Raw genomic sequence first — 18,009 nt, forward strand, 5'->3', positions numbered from 1 at the left:
ATTTTCTGTCATTTTCTGTTTATGAATTCAGATTGAGGTGTACAGTTATTGTTGCATTTCCTTTGCCCCAATCTAATCATTCCAGTACTATATATTCATTTTTCATTGTTTAGATGGAAAAGTACGATGCAAATTATTTACATTTTCAATAAGGATTTTAAATAAATTTTTCCATTGTTCAGTACTGAAGAAAGTGCAAGTGTAAAAAGTGAAAAACCATCACCAAACTTGCAAGATTTTCTAATGCCGAACAAAGAAATTGCTCATCTTACACAGATTCCAGGTGCTGATGGATCATGAATAATATAAACCCTTTTGAGGGCATGCCAAGACTTCTGTGATTCTTCACTCCTCCAAGCAAATGTATTTAAGTTTTAAAATAGTTCCCTAACTATTTCATTTTCATATGTTTTATATTTAATGGTGAGCAGTTTGCTGTATATTTTAATCGCATTGGATTCAGCAGAGTCTGTCTCAGAAACATACAGCAGGAGTAAACCATTTAGCTCATTAATCCCACTTTTGAACACGATCATGCTGATCCTCTCTCCAGCACCATTCTCCTCCTATCTGCTCACACCCCTTGACAGCTTCAGCGTGGAGAAATCTGTCCATTATTTATCTTTCTTAATTATTCACTGACTTGGCCACAACTTCTTTTTTGTGGTTTATTTATTTTATTTACTCATGGGATGTGGGTATTGCTGGCTGGCCAACATTTGTTGTCCAAGCCTGTAAGAAGGTGGTAGTGAGCTGCCTTCTTGAACCACAGCAGCTCATCTGTTGTGGGTTGACCCACAGTACCACGTGGGAGGGAATTCAAGGATTTTGACCCGGCGACAGTGAAAGAATGGCAGGTATTTCCAAGTCAGGGTGGTGAGTGCTTTGAAGGGGAACTTGAAGGTACTGGTTCGCAGATATCTGTGCCTTGTCCTTCTAGATGGAAGTGGTCATGGGTTTTGAAGTTGCAGTTTGAGGGTCTTTGAATTTCTGCAGTGCATCTTGCTGATGATGCACACTGCTGCTGCTGAGCATTGGTAGTGGAGTGAGTGGCTTCTTGTGAATATGGTGCCAGCCAAGTGGACTGCTTCCTCCTGGATGGTGTCAAGAGGAAAGGTCATTGAAGCAGCTGAAGATGTTTACGACACTCCGCTGAGGAGCTCCTGTCGAGATGTTTTGGAGCTGAGATGGCAGACCCCCAACAACCACACTATCCTCCTATGTATCAGGTACAACTCCGACCACCAGGAAATTTGCCACAGATGCCCACTGGTTTCAGTTTTGCTAGGGCACCTTAATGCCACACTCAGTCAAACGCAACCTCGATGTCAAGGGCTATCACTCTCACCTCCCCTCTGGAATTCGGTTCTTCTGTCTGTGTGTGTTTGAACCAAGGCTGTAATGAGGTCAGAAGCTGAGTGACCTTGGCAGAACCCAAAGTATATGTCATTGAACAGGTTATTGCTGAGTGGGTGCTGCTTGATAGCACTGTTGATGACCTCTTCCATCGCTTTACTGATGATCAACAGTAGACTGATGGGCAGCAGTTGGCTGGGTTGGAGTTGTCTTGCTTCTTACGCACTTGACGTACCAGTACAATTTTCCACATTGTCAGAGAGATGCCAGTGTTGCAACTTTACCGGAACAGCTTGGCAAGAGGAGTGGCGAGTTCTGAATGCAAAACTTCAGTACAATTAGCAGAACGTTGTCAGGACCTATAGCCTTAGCATTATCCAGTGTCTCTAATTGTTTCTTAATATCATGTGGAATGAATCAAATTAGCTGAAGACTGACATCTGTAATACTGGGCAATGCTGGATGAGGCCAAGGTGGATCATCCACTCGGCACTTCTGGCTGAAGATTTCTGCGAATACTTCAACCTTATCTTTTGCAGTGATGTGCTAGGCTCTTCCATCATTGAGGATGGGGATATTTGTGGAGCCACTGCCTCAAGTGAGTTGTTTAATCATCATTCACAACTGGATGAGGCAGGACTGCAGAGCTTAAGTCTGATCTATTAATTGTAGGAGCACTTAGTTCTAGCAATGCTATTTATGCCGTTTGGCATGCAGGTAGTCCTGTTTGGAAGCATAAGCAGGTTGAACGTCTCATCTTCACCTGTGCCTGGTGCTGCTCTTGGCATGTCCTCCTGCACTATCCACTGAAACAGGGTTGATCCCCTGGCTTGATGGTAATGGTTGAGTAGAGATATGCCAGGCCATGAGGTTACGTATTGTGCAGACAGCACCTCATGGATCCCCAGTCTCAAGTTGCTAGGTGTATTCAAAGTCTGTCCCATTTAACATGGTGATAGTGCAACATAACACGATGGAGGTTAATTTCAAAATGAAGGTGGGACTTTGTCTCCACAAGGACTGAGCGGTGGTCGCTCTCACTGATACTGTCATGGACAGATGCAACTGCAGCTGGCAGTTTGGTAAGGATGAGGTCAAGTATGTTTTTCCTCTCTTATTGGTTCCCTCCCCATCTGCTGCATGCAGACCCAGTTTAGCAGCTATGTCGTTTTGGACCTGACCAGCTCAATCAGTAGTACTACTGCTGAGCCACCCCTGGTGGTGGACATTGAAATTCCCAGCGTGTATTTTGTGCCCTTGCCATCCTCAGTGCTTCCTGTAAGTGTTGTTCTGTGTGGTATATTGATTTATCAGCTGAGGAAGAAAGGTATGTGGTAATCGGCAGGAAATTTCCTTGCCCATATATAACCTGAAGCCACGTGACTTCATGGGCTCTGGAGTCAATGTTGAGGACTCCCAGGGTAACTCCCTCCTGACTGCCTCTGCCTCTGCCTCTGTGATGTCACATCTGTCAATCTGCCCTGTTGATGGGACAGAACATATCCAGGGATGGTGATTGTGTCGAGGGCTTTGTCTGTAAGATATGTTTCCGTGAGTATGATTGTCAGGCTGTTGCTTGACTAGTCTGTGAGACAGCTGTCCCAATTTTGGCACAAGGCCCCAGATGTTAGTAAGGAGGTCTTTGTAGCGTCAACAGGACTGTATCTGCTGCTATCTTTTCCAGTGCCTAGATCGATGTCATGATCCGTGCAGTCGCATTTCTTTGAGACTTTGCAGCAATTGGTACAACTGAATGGTTTGCTAGGCCATTTCAGAAGGCAGTAACCACATTGCTGTATGTCCCATGTAGGTCAGACCAGGTGAGGGTGGCAGATTTCCTTCCCTGAAGGACATTAGTGAACCAGATGGGTTTTCCCAAATATCAACAACAATTTCATGGTTATCAGTAGATTCTTAATTCCAGAGGTGGTTTTTGTGTGGATTTCAACTTTACCATCTAATTTGGTGGCATTCAAACCCAGGTTCCTGGAAGATTATTAGCCCAGAAACTCAGCTAGTCTTGCTATTATACCACTAGGCCACCACAGCCACAGAATTCCACAGGTTCACCACCTTCTGAGTGAGGAAATTTCACCGCTTTGCAATCTTAAATAGCCTGGCACCCATCCTGAGACTTTGACTTTCTGTTCTGGGGAAAAGAAAACCTTCTTTGATCGGGGAGCATAATACCTGCATCCAATCTGTCCAGCCCTATCAGAATTTTGTTTGAATGAGATCACCTCATTCTTCCAAACTCTGGTGAATATGTGCACAGTTGACCCAATCTCCCCTCATATGATAGATCTTCCATCCCAAGAATTAGTCTGTTGAGCCTTCACTGATGCTCTCTATTGTAAATACTTTCCTTTTTTGGGGTAAGGAAACTAAAGCTGCACACTAATTTAAGGTCTCACTAAGGCCCTGACCAGCTCCAGCTAGACATCCTTGCTCCAGTACTCCCAACCTCTTTTTATGAAGACTAGCTGTTTTCTGCACCTGCATGCTTGCTTTCAGTGACCAATGTAAAAGGACATCAGGTCCTTTTAAACGTATTTCCCAATCCAACACCATTTAATTAACATAAATCCACTTTATTAGAAATACAGAATTGCACACTTCACACGTATTAAAACTGTACTCCATCTGCTATGCGTTTGCCAACTCCATCTATCTAAATTCTCATGAAGCAGCTTTACATTCTCTTCACCACTGGCAATTTCATCTAGTTTTGTGTTGTTGGCAAACTTGAGAATGTTACATTTGAAATAGTTGGAGTGCCAGCACTGAGCCCTGCCCTGCCCTACTTGTCATTGCCTTCCACTCTGAAAATGACCCATTCACTCTTACAATTTCCTGTCTGCACCTTAATTCTTAATTCTTAATCCTTTCCAGATATTGCCATTATTCTGTGTGCTTGAATTTTGCATGATAACCTCTTCTGTGGTACTTAGTTAAAAACTTATTGAAAATCCAAAATCACTGATTCGCTGCCCTCTATTCATTTAATTCCATTCTCAAAAAACAATACATTTGTCAAACACTTGAGACTATTATCTAATTTAAGCATTCACCAGCATTAGCTAGATCAGCATTTTTTTTCCCCCCCTTCTCAAGTGCCCTTGAAGGTGGTGATATGTTGCCACCTATGGCATGAAGCAATGTTAATTTCTTAATCATTGTTTTTCTCTCAGTTCCTTCAAAGTTGATGAGTTGAGAATATTTTGTTTTGTAGCCTTTGGAGACCAAGTTGATTTCTGAAACATCAGGTCTATGTCAGCCAGACCAAGTGGCCAAAATCATTGTGAAGGATGCTGTGGTAAGTATCAAAACAAATCTTGAAAATTTCATGCATGTCGTAAATTGTATTCACAGGTTCTCCATGTGCCATTTTAAAATTTTGCCTTTTGAGAGCTGTGAAAAGTCTCCTCCAGCCAAGATTCTAAATCTAGACAAGGCTGTCTTCAATGCACTGAGATAGATGTTATCTACCATAAACAGGGCTACTCTGATGTCTAAAATGACGAAAGGTCAATGGAAGCTGTTAAAAATGAATGTGATTATCTCCAGGCAATGCTTCTCAAACCTATCCCTGGCATGACCCCATTTTAATGCTTGGCATTGAGAGACCCTGGGTGAAAACTTAAGGAGCACAAGAATTGATGAGGGTGGGGAGGCTACAGCTGTTGTGGTGGGAGTGAAGCAAGTTGAGCATGCTGACCATTCTCTTCTATCAATCCCAACCTCCTCTCCCCTGTCTACACCCCACACCACCAAATCATGATGCATTTGAAAACAAAATTAACACATTTCGTATAGGCTTTTCTCAACAGCAGAAATGTGGTCACAGTGAGCTGTCAGTTAGGTCGTACTGACCAATAGGCAAAAAAGACTTGCATTTAAAGGGGTGTCACACCTGTCAGGAACCCATCTAAGCCCCGTGACTGCCATTGCTGTCTTTAAAGTTTGCAACTTCAAAATCTCATCTTGGGACCCTACTGAGGGTTGCGACCCACAATATGGGAAGCTGTTTGCTTGAGATCAAAAATAGAATGATGGAAGACTAGAGAGAACAACATAGCTGTATTTTTTTAAAAAAAACAGGTGAATCCGTAAAATGGAAAGTTTGGTAAAGGGTGACAAAATATACGATGGGCTACCAGAAGAGAGGAATGGAAAAAGATATTTCAAGTAATAGTACAGCTGATGACACCACCGTAGTAGTACGGGCATTTAACAATGAGTCAAAATGCAGAAGAGAGAGATAGTGGACTTGGTGATGTGGTGCAATAAGAGCAACTTTTCTGTCAACTTTGGCAAACTAAAGAACTGATCATTTCCTTCAGAAAGAAAGGTGGAAAACACACCCCCATCTCCATCGATGGTGCAGGGGCTAAGAGGGTGGAGAGTGTCAAGTTCCTAACTGACAACCTGTCCTGAATTTCCCACATACATGTGACGGTCAACAAAGCACAACAATGCTTCAGCTTCCACAGGTAGCGCAGAAAATTTGGCATCTCCATAAGGTCCCTCACCAGCTTCTACAGATGTATCACTGAAAGCATACTTTCTGGGTCCTTAACTACTACTTTGTACTTCAGTACATGTGACAATAAATAAATCAACACACCATAATTGTAGTTACATTGCAGAAAAAGTCTTGGCCAGAGCAATGTAAACCCCTGAAATTGATAATTTTGTCACTTAAAATGAGAATAGTGAGCTAATGTATTGTCAGTATTTACATCAGAAAAAGGTGATCGCATGTTGGACATCTTGATCTGACAGGGCCACGTGACTATAGTTTTGTAAAGTCTCAATTTGAGACTGGCTCTTTATAGAGACTGGCAATTTTGCATGTCATACTGTTATTTAAGAAACAGGGAGAGAATAGGGAATTATAGACCAGTACCCCAACATGTTTGGAAATTATTGGTTGAAATCTGTAGTTAAAGATATTAATTCTGAACACCTTGTTAGCTTTCAGCTGATTTAACAAAATCTAGGATGGGTATATGTTAGGTGGTATGATGGGATTTTTGAAGAGTCAAAATAGTGGATAAGGAACTGCCTATAAATATTATTTATTGACTTCCAAAAGGCATTTGATGAAGTTCCTCAGATTGTATGCACTGATGTTGAAACTCCTATAATTGAGACACATTAATTCCCAGGCGAAAAAATTAGCTGAGTGATAGCAAGAAGACTAGGATAATGGATAGGAAGTCAGTTGGTAGAATATAATGAATGGTTTCCTGCAGGAATCTCTCGGACTACACCCATTCACAATGTTTATTAACAACTTGGATTGTGCTTTCTGTCCGATCATCAAAGTTTTCCAGTGTCTTAAATCAGCGACATTGTAAGAAATGTACATGGAGACATAAAATTATGAAGACATATTGATAAGATTTGAGAGAATATTTAGCAGTGTAGCAAATCAATTTCAATGTAAGCACAAATAGTAATTCACTTTGGACCTAAAACAGAATAGGAGACTTTGTAAATGGTGAAAAGCTAGAGTTCAGAAAAGGCATTTAAGGGCAATTAAACTTCCAATATTTGTACAATCAAGTGACACAATTGTACAGTTGCAAACATTCTGTGATGTATAGTATGATTTAGAAATGTGTAAGTGGTATCTTTACTTAACCCAAGATTAGGATTGACACATCCTGGTTGTAAAGAGAGAGGAAAAGTTGTAAAGTTCCAAATCTCCAATGCACTTTGCGCATAGAATTTTTTTTATTTCACTCCTGACCATTTTTAAAATGTCATGAATTATTCTGAAAAAATCAAAAATACAAGAGAAATGATGGCCTTTATATCTAGAGTGCTAGAATATGTGGGTATAGATGTTACGATATAGCTGTGCAAAGCTGTGGTTAAACCACATGATACTGGGAGTATTCCAAGATAATAAAATGAGAGGCTGGATGAACACAGCAGGCCAAGCAGCATCTCAGGAGCACAAAAGCTGACGTTTCGGGCCTAGACCCTTCATCAGAGAGGGGGATGGGGAGAGGGAGCTGGAATAAATAGGGAGAGGGGGGGAGGCGGACCGAAGATGGAGAGTAAAGAAGATAGGTGGAGAGAGTATAGGTGGGGAGGTAGGGAGGGGATAGGTCAGTCCAGGGAAGACGGACAGGTCAAGGAGGTGGGATGAGGTTAGTAGGTAGCTGGGGGTGCGGCTTGGTGTGGGAGGAAGGGATGGGTGAGAGGAAGAACCGGTTAGGGAGGCAGAGACAGGTTGGACTGGTTTTGGGATGCAGTGGGTGGGGGGGGAAGAGCTGGGCTGGTTGTATGGTGCAGTGGGGGGAGGGGTCGAACTGGGCTGGTTTAGGGATGCAGTAGGGGAAGGGGAGATTTTGAAACTGGTGAAGTCCACATTGATACCATATGGCTGCAGGGTTCCCAGGCGGAATATGAGTTGCTGTTCCTGCAACCTTCGGGTGGCATCATTGTGGCAGTGCAGGAGGCCCATGATGGACATGTCATCTAGAGAATGGGAGGGGGAGTGGAAATGGTTTGCGACTGGGAGGTGCAGTTGTTTGTTGCAAACTGAGCGGAGGTGTTCTGCAAAGCGGTCTCCAAGCCTCCGCTTGGTTTCCCCAATGTAGAGGAAGCCGCACCGGGTACAATGGATGCAGTATACCACATTGGCAGATGTGCAGGTGAACCTCTGCTTAATGTGGAATGTCATCTTGGGGTCTGCGATAGGGGTGAGGGAGGAGGTGTGGGGACAAGTGTAGCATTTCCTGCGGTTGCAGGGGAAGGTGTCGGGTGTGGTGGGGTTGGAGGGCAGTGTGGAGCGAACAAGGGAGTCACGGAGAGAGTGGTCTCTCCGGAAAGCAGACAGGGGAGGGGATGGAAAAATGTCTTGGGTGGTGGGGTCGGATTGTAAATGGCGGAAGTGTCGGAGGATGATGCGTTGTATCCGGAGGTTGGTAGGGTGGTGTGTGAGAACGAGGGGGATCCTCTTGGGGCGGTTGTGGCGGGGGCGGGGTGTGAGGGACCTCCGCTCAGTTCGCAACAAATACATTGGGGAAACCAAGCGGAGGCTTGGAGACCGCTTTGCAGAACACCTCCGCTCAGTTCGCAACAAACAACTGCACCTCCCAGTCGCAAACCATTTCCACTCCCCCTCCCATTCTCTAGATGACATGTCCATCATGGGCCTCCTGCACTGCCACAATGATGCCACCCGAAGGTTGCAGGAACAGCAACTCATATTCCGCCTGGGAACCCTGCAGCCATATGGTATCAATGTGGACTTCACCAGTTTCAAAATCTCCCCTTCCCCCACTGCATCCCTAAACCAGCCCAGTTCGTCCCCTCCCCCCACTGCACCACACAACCAGCCCAGCTCTCCCCCCCCCCCCCCCCCCCCCCCCCCCCACCCACTGCATCCCAAAACCAGTCCAACCTGTCTCTGCCTCCCTAACCGGTTCTTCCTCTCACCCATCCCTTCCTCCCACACCAAGCCGCACCCCCAGCTACCTACTAACCTCATCCCACCTCCTTGACCTGTCCGTCTTCCCTGGACTGACCTATCCCCTCCCTACCTCCCCACCTATACTCTCTCCACCTATCTTCTTTACTCTCCATCTTCGGTCCGCCTCCCCCTCTCTCCCTATTTATTCCAGCTCCCTCTCCCCATCCCCCTCTCTGATGAAGGGTCTAGGCCCGAAACGTCAGCTTTTGTGCTCCTGAGATGCTGCTTGGCCTGCTGTGTTCATCCAGCCTCCCGTTTTATTATCTTGGAATTCTCCAGCATCTGCAGTTCCCATTATCTCTGATACTGGGAGTATTTGTTTGCTAAAGCTTAGGAAGGATATACTGGCTTTGGAGAGATTGCACCGTAGATTTACCAGAATGATGCTTGAATTCCACCACTTTAAATAGAAAAGAGAAATTATGCATCTTGCGTTACATTCCCTAGAATTTTGAAAGTTGAGGTATCAATTTTTCAAACACTTAACGATAAGTAGGAAATGTAAAGTCGAACAACCTAATTGACTGGCAGTCTAGGACTGAGGACATACTAGAGGCATTTCAGGAGTGAAATAAAAAAAATTCTATGCGCAAAGTGCATTGGAGATTTGGAACTCTTCTGTGATCTGTAATGTTGCTAGACAAAAGCAAAATACTGCAGATGCTGGAAATCTGAAACAATCAAAAAATGCTGGAGAAACTCAGCAGGTCTAGCAGCATCTGTGGAGAGAGAAACAGTTTGACTCCAGTTTGACCTCAAATCTCCAGAGTCGTCCTTGCCATGTACCTAAATAGAATTCATTAAATCTATAAATTTGTGATCACTTTTAGAAACAACTTGCATAAATGACTAGATTGTTGTAAAAGCAGTATTTATTAGTATACTTTAGAAATGGAAGCTTTATCCAATCCAATGCGGTGGTTGCATTTTAAGGCACTTTAAAATGGTGGAATATGCCACTTGATCCATAAAAACAGCTATCAATCTTTTGGACTTAATGACAAGTAAATGGTATTTCTGGTATTTCTCAAGTCCAAAGAACCAAAATTATCTTGTAAAGATTGACAGAGTTGAGTGATTTTGGTAATGTGGTGAATCTGTCTGAACTTGAGTAAATTTATTGCCAAAAACAGATTTTTCCTGAACAGTAGGAAGTGTCCTGGTACATTTCACACAGCCAAATTTATCTGAACTTGCTCACTGCCTTCTGTATATTCCTCTGTCTTTACAACCAGGCTGTGTCAATCCTAATCTTAGGTTAAGTAACGATGCCACTTACACATTTCTAAACCATTACACTATACATCACAGAATGTTTGCAACTGTACAACTATGTCACCTGATTGCACAAATATTGGAAGTTTAATTTTCATTGTACAAAGTATTGTGTGTAATTATTTTACCACAGAAGATATGTCTATCATTGAATATAATGAATCTAAGCCTCTTTTCACCCCTGTCATCTTGTTCTTTAACCAGCAAGGAAACTTTAACAGCTCAGTTGGTTCTGATGGGTATATGCTATCATCACTTACCTGTGGTATGTCTCCTGTGACCACTATTACAGAGGGTCTTCAGCAGGTATGTGAATACTCATAATTTTTGCTGTTCTGTCATTTCTAAGTTATTCAGAGAGAAGTTTCTCTTTCATATTTGTACATGTTGTTTAAACGTAGTTAGATTTTATAAATGTTACTAATCACTTTTTATTTTTTGCCCCAAATTGATGATCAGCGCAGTCTTGGGTGAGTTTTCTGAAATCATGCTGGTTTTATAGGTCTCAGTTTAGTATCCTGCACATCTTTCAGCTACACACAGAAATGAAGTTTGCTGGGTCTGCAGTGTGTTCCTTCATCTTCCTTTTCAAGTAAAATTTCAAAAGACAAGTTGGACCTTCTCGAATTAAGAATTAACTTACAATTCTAGTGTTTCAAATAAATAAGCACTTAGTTACAGACAAAGCACCATTAACCTTTTACAGAGAAATCCAAGCACCTCAATTTTAAAAATTCAGCTCCAAACTAAGCACAAGTTTTTATTGTATATAGAACAATTAAATAAAGCAATATAAATAAGTTAACGGTATAGTTTATTCCTGCGTGTGCTATGTCGTTGGATTTACTACTTGCTTTCCCCCAATAATTCTTGTCTTCTTGGGGTCATTGAAAGTGAGTGCCGCTGGCTGGGACAGCATTTGCTGCCTATTCATAATTGCCTGGAAAATGTGATGTTGAGCCTCTATGGTCCTGCCAACAGTGGTGTTAGGTAGTTCTGTGATTTTGATCCAGTGAAACTGACGGAATGGTGGTATAATTCTAATTCAGGATGCATTGTGACTTGGAAGGGTATTTGTGGGTGGTGGAACATTCCCATGCACCTGGTCTCCTGTACTTTGGTGGCAGAAGTCACAGGTTTGAGAGGTGCTCTTAGACGAGCCTCAGTGAGTCACTGCAGTGCATCTTATAGATGTTACATACTGCTGCAATGGTGGTAGTGGGATGAATGGATTGCTAATCAAGCCAGTTGCATTGCCTGTTTGGTGTCTATCTTCCTGAGTGGCTAGGACCTGCACCCATATGGCCAAGTGGAATGTGTTCTATCCAATTCCTGACTTGTGTGTGGTAGATGGTGGACAGATATTAGGGAAATGAGATGAGTTACGCATGTCAAGATGTCAGGCCTCTGAATTAGTCTTTTAGTTACTGAACTTACAAGGCTAGTCCATTTCAGTTTGTGGTCAATGATAACCTCCAGGATGTTGAGTGTGGGGAATTCAGTGAGATGGTAATGCCATTAAATGTCAAGAGCCAATGATTGGACTAAGTCAGAAGTCACACTACTCCGGGTTGGAGTCCAGCAGGTTGATTAGAGATCACAAGCATTCAGAGCACTGCTCCTATGTCAGGTCAAGTCCAACTCTGGCACAATCCAATCATTATGTGAAGGTAGTAGAATTCTATTCTATGAGGAGATTGTTTCTGTCTCTTGTTTTGAGATGGTCATTGTCTGCCTCTGGTCTGCTGTGAAGGTTACTTACTATTCACCAGTCCAAGCATTGATTTGACCCAGGCCTTGCTGCATATGAACATAAACTGCTTCAGCGTTGTTGGAGTGCCAAATGGTGCTGAATGTTGTTCAAACATCAGTGAATATCTCCACTTCTGATTTTGTGATGAGGGCAAACGACATTGATGATGCCGCTGAAGATGGGCCTGGGACGCTACCCTGAGGAGCTCTTTCAGTGATGTCCTATGGCTGAGATGATTGGCCTCCAACATCCAAAACCAATTTTTTTAATGCTAAGAATATTTGCAACCTGTGGAAAGTTTTTTGCCATTGATCTCTATTGACTTCCATTTTGCCAGGGCTCCTTTATACTATAATAAGGCGAATGTTGCTTTGATGTCACGGGCAGTCACTGTTCCATTATCTTTGGGTTCAGCTCTTTTTGTCATGTTTATAATAAGGATGCATTAATGCTAGGAGTCACTGGAACTCAAACTTGCTCAAATTGAGCGTTCATAAACAGGTTATTCCTTTGCCAAAATGATCAAACAGCAGTCACAATGACTCCTTCCATCACTTTGCTGAGTGCAATATGTCATTATATCTTAATTTTTTTTAAACTTGTATGGAAGACCACCATATGTATGCCAGAGTCAGTTTTCATTCTCCTCTGCTCTAGCATTTGCAACATACAACCCTAAATTATTACTTCCTGACTGTGTAGATTTCTCTTAAACCCCTTGTGAATATTTTTTTCATGCTTCCCAGTTAATCTGCTGGTTTCTGTCTTTGGCACAAGAATCCATGGAGTACCATTTGTAGATCCTTCCATTAGTTTCAAAGTAGATAATTCTCCAGCTTCTGTTCCCTCCCAAAGTGCAAACAGATTGCGTACCACTTGAATTCCACTCAGTGAATAATGAACTCCGGTTTGGGTTATGCTGTAAACAGTGTGAAAAAACCAATAAAAGGTCCAAGCTGCAACTAACATTTTCAGCAGCTATCTTGACAAATTGATACCAGAATCTTCCAAAGCTCTACCAATTTTCAAGATGGTGTGTCTGCTCAGGGGTTCACAAGTAGGTCTTATTATCCCACTCTTACAGCAGCTTTGATTTATTTAATCAAAGTTATAATCTTCAGAGATAATGGGAACTGCAGATGCTGGAGAATTCCAAGATAATAAAATGTGAGGCTGGATGAACACAGCAGGCCAAGCAGCATCTCAGGAGCACAAAAGCTGACGTTTCAGGCCTAGACCCTTCATCAGAGCCTTGCAGTGTTTACTGAACGCTTTAAAACAATTCCGTTCCAAGCACCAAACAAAAATATTCTTGCTGGACTGAATGTTTTGCATATCATCTAGACATTATGGCTTCAGTTCTTTAGCTAAGTAAGCCTACCCACTGTTTCATAACTCTCTCTTCTATTTTGACTTTTTAATACAAACATGGGTCACCATCTGAATTGCCATTTCTTCAGTGTTGTGGCAGTCTGTAAAGCACAACATTTTAATAGCCTTTCTTTTATTATCTTCCCAGAACTAAAAAATACTGCTAAATTATTAAAATATACCATGAACAAGATAGTCACAATATTTCCCTATTGCAATATGTTTTGGTTAAGAGAAATCCTGGTAACTAATCCATTTGAGACTGTCCAGTGGTTGAACAGCACTTAGATTTTTAACAGGCTTTTGATAAAGTACCACGTCAAAAGTTACTATGGAAAATGGGAGCTCATAACATTGGGGATATATTGGCATGGATGGGAAATTAGCTGGCTAACCATGCTGACTTACCATGCTGATTTAAATGGGTCTTTTTCAAGTTGGCAAGATGTAACAAATGGCGTTGCAATAAATCCCACGAATAAACAGATGGGAGGTATGCTTCTTAAATTTGCTGATGATAATGAAAGAGTATTGTGAATAAATCATGAGGCTTTAAAAGATATGCATATGTTTAGTCAGTTAGCAACAAAATGGCAAATGTAAGATGTGGGAAAATGTGGATTTATCCATTTTGCAGAAAGAGTGGGGGTTTAAAAAGCATTTTATCTAAATGGTGAGCAATCAGGGTAATTTGGTTGTCTTTGTTTTAAAAAAACAATGCAGGTATAGCAAATAATTAGGAAGGCTAATTGTTTATTTCCATTTATTGTGAAGAGAATTGAATATAAAGACAAAAAGTTTGTAATTTACTTAGGGAACTGATGACACTACACAGAATGCCGGAGTGGGAATGGGTCATTTAGCCTTTTGAGCCACTTTCTGCTATTCAATGTGACCATGGCTAACCATTAAACTCAGTACCCTGCTCTCGCTTTTTCCTCCAAACCCTTTGATTCCTTAAGCCCTGAGAGCAATATGTTAATTCTTTTAAAATATTCAATGTTTTGGCCCTCAATTGCTTCCTGTGGTAAGTATTGACTACTCTGAGTGAAGAAATGTCTCCTCATCCTCAATCCTAAATAGCCTACTGTATATCCGTAAACTGTGCCCTTGATACTGGACTTCCTAGTCATTGGCAACATCCTACCTATGTTTACTTTGTCTAGCCCTCTGAGAGTTTACAAGTTTTTGTGAGACTCCCTTCCAGCATATACAGCTGAAAATGATATGATCTGTGTTCATATGTCAGTCCTGAAATTAGTCTGGTAAACCTTTTGTTGCACTTTGATAGCCAGAATATCCTTCCTTAGAAAGATAAAACTGATATTCAAGTATGGCCTCGCCAAGGCCTTGTACAGTTGCAACAGTGCATCACCATTCCTATTTTCAAATGCTCTCATTATGAAGGTTGGCAATTTAATTGGCATTCTTCATGGCTTGCTCCTCTTTTTCATGGTTATTTAAAGTGATTGGTGTACTAGGACACCAAAGTGTCAGTGCACGTCCCCATTTTCCAATCTAACAACATTCAGATCATATACCTTCCAGTTATTGCTACAAAAGTGGATGATGTTACATTTTATCCACAATATTTCATCTGCCACATATTTGCCCACTTGCTCAAACAAAACTGCATAATTTCTGCTGCATCTTCTCAGTTCCCCCTCTCACCCAGCCTTCTTGTCTGCAAACTTGAAAATAATGCATTTAGTTCCATCATATAAATCATTCCTATACATTATGTATAGCTGGGGTTCAAGAACTGATCTCTGTGGTGCCCACTTAGTCACTGCCTACTGCTTGGTAAATGACTGTTCATTTCTACTCTTTCTTTCCTGTATGTCAGTCAACTCTCTATCTACGTCAGTATATTACCCCTAATCCCACACGTTTTTAATGCTAATCTCTTATGTGGGACCTTATCAAAAGCTTTCTGAACATCCAGGTAAACTATAGCCACTGGCTCCTCTTTAGCAACTGTAATAATTACGTTCTTGGCCTCTATGGCGTTATTGGCCTTTAATCCCGTCAGTTTCCTTAATACCATTTCCCCACTAATATTAATTTCTATTCTCCATCAATGTCTTGTTTCCCCTGTTTCTGACTGTAAGGGTCCTATGATTATCTTAATTAATCTTTCTTTTCACATACTATAGAAGCTTTTCTAATCAGTATATATCCCACAAGTCTGTTCTTATACTCTATTTTCTCCTCTTAATCATTCCTTTGTACTCCTTTGCTGAAATCTAATCTGTTCCCAGTGCTTGGTTCTGCTTTTATCGGCCAATTTGTACATCCCTTCCTTGGATCTAGTACTATCAGTAGTTAATTCTGTAGACCATGGTTGGGTCACTTTTTTTTTGTGCCAGACAAGAATGAACAAATTTGAGTTCCTCTGTGTGCTCTTTAAATTAAACCAACCCTTCCGCTGTCATCCCTTCAAGTAACGTACCCTGATTTATTGTAGTAAGCTTGCTCTTATGCCATTGTAGTTTCCTTTAGACCTTAAGACCCTAGTCTTAGAACCAAATGTCAGTTTTCATCTTGATGAAGAATTTTGTCATATGGTCACTGTTCTCCAAGGGGCCTCATACAGCTAATTTGCCAATTATTCCTTTCTCATTACAAAATATCCAGTCGAGGATGACCTCGTCCTTTGTTGGTTCCTCCAATGTATTAATTTAGAAAGCCATCCCATACAATTCCCAGGAGCTCCTCCTCCAGGATACTGTTGCTGATTTTGACTTGCCTAATCTATATTTAGATTGGAATTACCAATAATTAGAGCTGTACTTTTACTGTTTATGCCTTCCACAAACTACTGCTGCAGTTTGGAGGTCTATAAACAACCCCCCACCCCCCATATTGTTTACAGAAATTAAAATTGCTGGAAATGCATAGCATCTGTGAGATAAATCGGAGTTGATGTTTTGGATTGAGTGACCCTTCCTGGGAAGGGTCCCAATATCTTTTCCTGTCCCTTGCTGTTTCTAAACTCAAGCATAATAGTTTCCACTTCAGCAGAGATAATATCTTTCCTCATCATTGTGTTAATGTTCTCCTTAACCAGCAACCCCACCACCTTCTTTTAGTTTGTGCTTCCTAAAGGAAAATACGCTTTGATATTTAGTTCCCATCCTTGGTCACCCTGCAGCCACATCTCTGTAATCCCAACTGTGTTGTATTTGTTTATATTTGTTAGTGTGACAAGTTCATATACTTTGAGAATATTCAGTGCATTAAATATAAGACCTTAAGGTTTGTTTTTAAACTCTTACTGACTGCTCTAGCAAATACGTTCCACACGTGCGCGCACGCACACAATACCAATCTGGTCCTGTCCAGGTCTGGCTTGACTGGCCCCACTGTCCTTGGAATCTGAAACCACCTCCTTCCACCATCACTCCATTCACACATTCATCTGATTTATATTGTGCTATTTCTACTGTATTATGTGGCACTGGTAGCAATCCTGAAATCACTCTCTTTGATTCTACTTGTTTTGTAATTCTCTGTATTCTGATTTTAGGGCATCTTTCCTTTTTTTTGGTACCAGCAACACATTTTTCAGTGTGTACTATGACCACTAGCTATTCACCCTCCAGCCCCACAATGTCCTGTAGCTGCTGGGCCCTAGCAACCTGAAAGGCGACATAATATCCTGGAAGCTTGTTTACGTCTACAGCAATGTCTGCCTATTTCCTTTACCATTGAATACCCCTTTCTCATTTTATTTCTACTGTCCTGTGCAGCACAGACAACTATATTGCAGTAAATTTGACTGTTGCTACTTTTCTGAGGTAATTTCCCCCAACCATATCCAGAACAGAATATCCGTTTTGCAGGGGAATGGCCCTAAAGGACTCTTGCACTGTCTACCTTGTTTGTTTTCCATTCCTTCCCTACTTGTGCAGTCTTTGCCTATGGAGGGACCACCTTTGTGCTAAAAGCAATACTCCAGCTCCGATACTGAGGCTTCCAGGAGCTGTAGCTGGAAACATTTTCTGTACATATTCTGATCCCAGGCAAGGAATCTGTGCCCAACTTCCCACATTCAGCAGGTGAAGCACACCTTGAGGTGTCCTTCCATAGTTTACCTCTTAAAATTAAACCCTTGGATTGCCCTTAAAATCCCTATTGTTAATTAGTCTAGGACTCTTTTGTCTAGTCTAGACCTCTGCACTGTTCCCCTTATGAACTCTAGACCGAGAATGAAGACCTTGCAAACTGTGATAGAAATAGTTTAATACTCACTGAATTTTCTCACCCATTCAGCTGCTTCCTTTTGCTGCAAATCACTTTTGGACATACTTTCCAGATTGCTTCACTGTGATGCTGCTGTTTAAGGTTGGATGGAAATGTGGTGGAAGCAGTTGAGGTTTACTGGACCAACACCTGGAATATGTAGGTTTTCTGTGGAAAGGTTGGGTAAATTAGGCTTATGTTGGTTGTAGTTTAGAGTAATAGGCAACTTGATCAAAACATGAAATTCTGAAGGGTCCTGTCAGGCAGAAAGGAGGTACCCTTTTGTGGGAGACTTTAGAATGAAGAGTCACTGTTTAACAGTAAGTGGTTACTAGTTTTAAAACAGATGAAGCTGCATTTTCTCTGCAAGTTATGACTCTTTGGAATTCTCTGAGAAGACAGTGGAAACAGTGAATTTGAATCTTCTTAAGGCAGAGGAGGTTAGATTCCTGGTTTTAAAAGAAAGGGGGTGAAATGATTGTAGGTAAATGGGAATGTGGATTTGAGGTTACAATCA

The 18,009-nt window shown here is 41.7% G+C and overlaps 1 protein-coding gene across 2 annotated transcripts in view; it reads left to right on the forward strand.

Moving 5' to 3' along the window:
* The window catches only part of kdsr (3-ketodihydrosphingosine reductase), a 50,328-nt gene that overhangs the window by 21,252 nt on the left and 11,067 nt on the right, over positions 1 to 18,009 (forward strand). For both annotated transcript variants that reach the window (XM_048522659.2, XM_048522651.2), the window contains 2 exons: positions 4,589 to 4,672; positions 10,328 to 10,429. In XM_048522659.2, coding sequence (XP_048378616.1) covers positions 4,589 to 4,672; positions 10,328 to 10,429 — 186 coding nt within the window. The remainder of the gene's footprint in view (positions 1 to 4,588; positions 4,673 to 10,327; positions 10,430 to 18,009) is intronic.

This window comes from Stegostoma tigrinum, chromosome 2 (genome assembly GCF_030684315.1).
Source record: "Stegostoma tigrinum isolate sSteTig4 chromosome 2, sSteTig4.hap1, whole genome shotgun sequence".
NCBI lineage: Eukaryota > Metazoa > Chordata > Chondrichthyes > Orectolobiformes > Stegostomatidae > Stegostoma > Stegostoma tigrinum.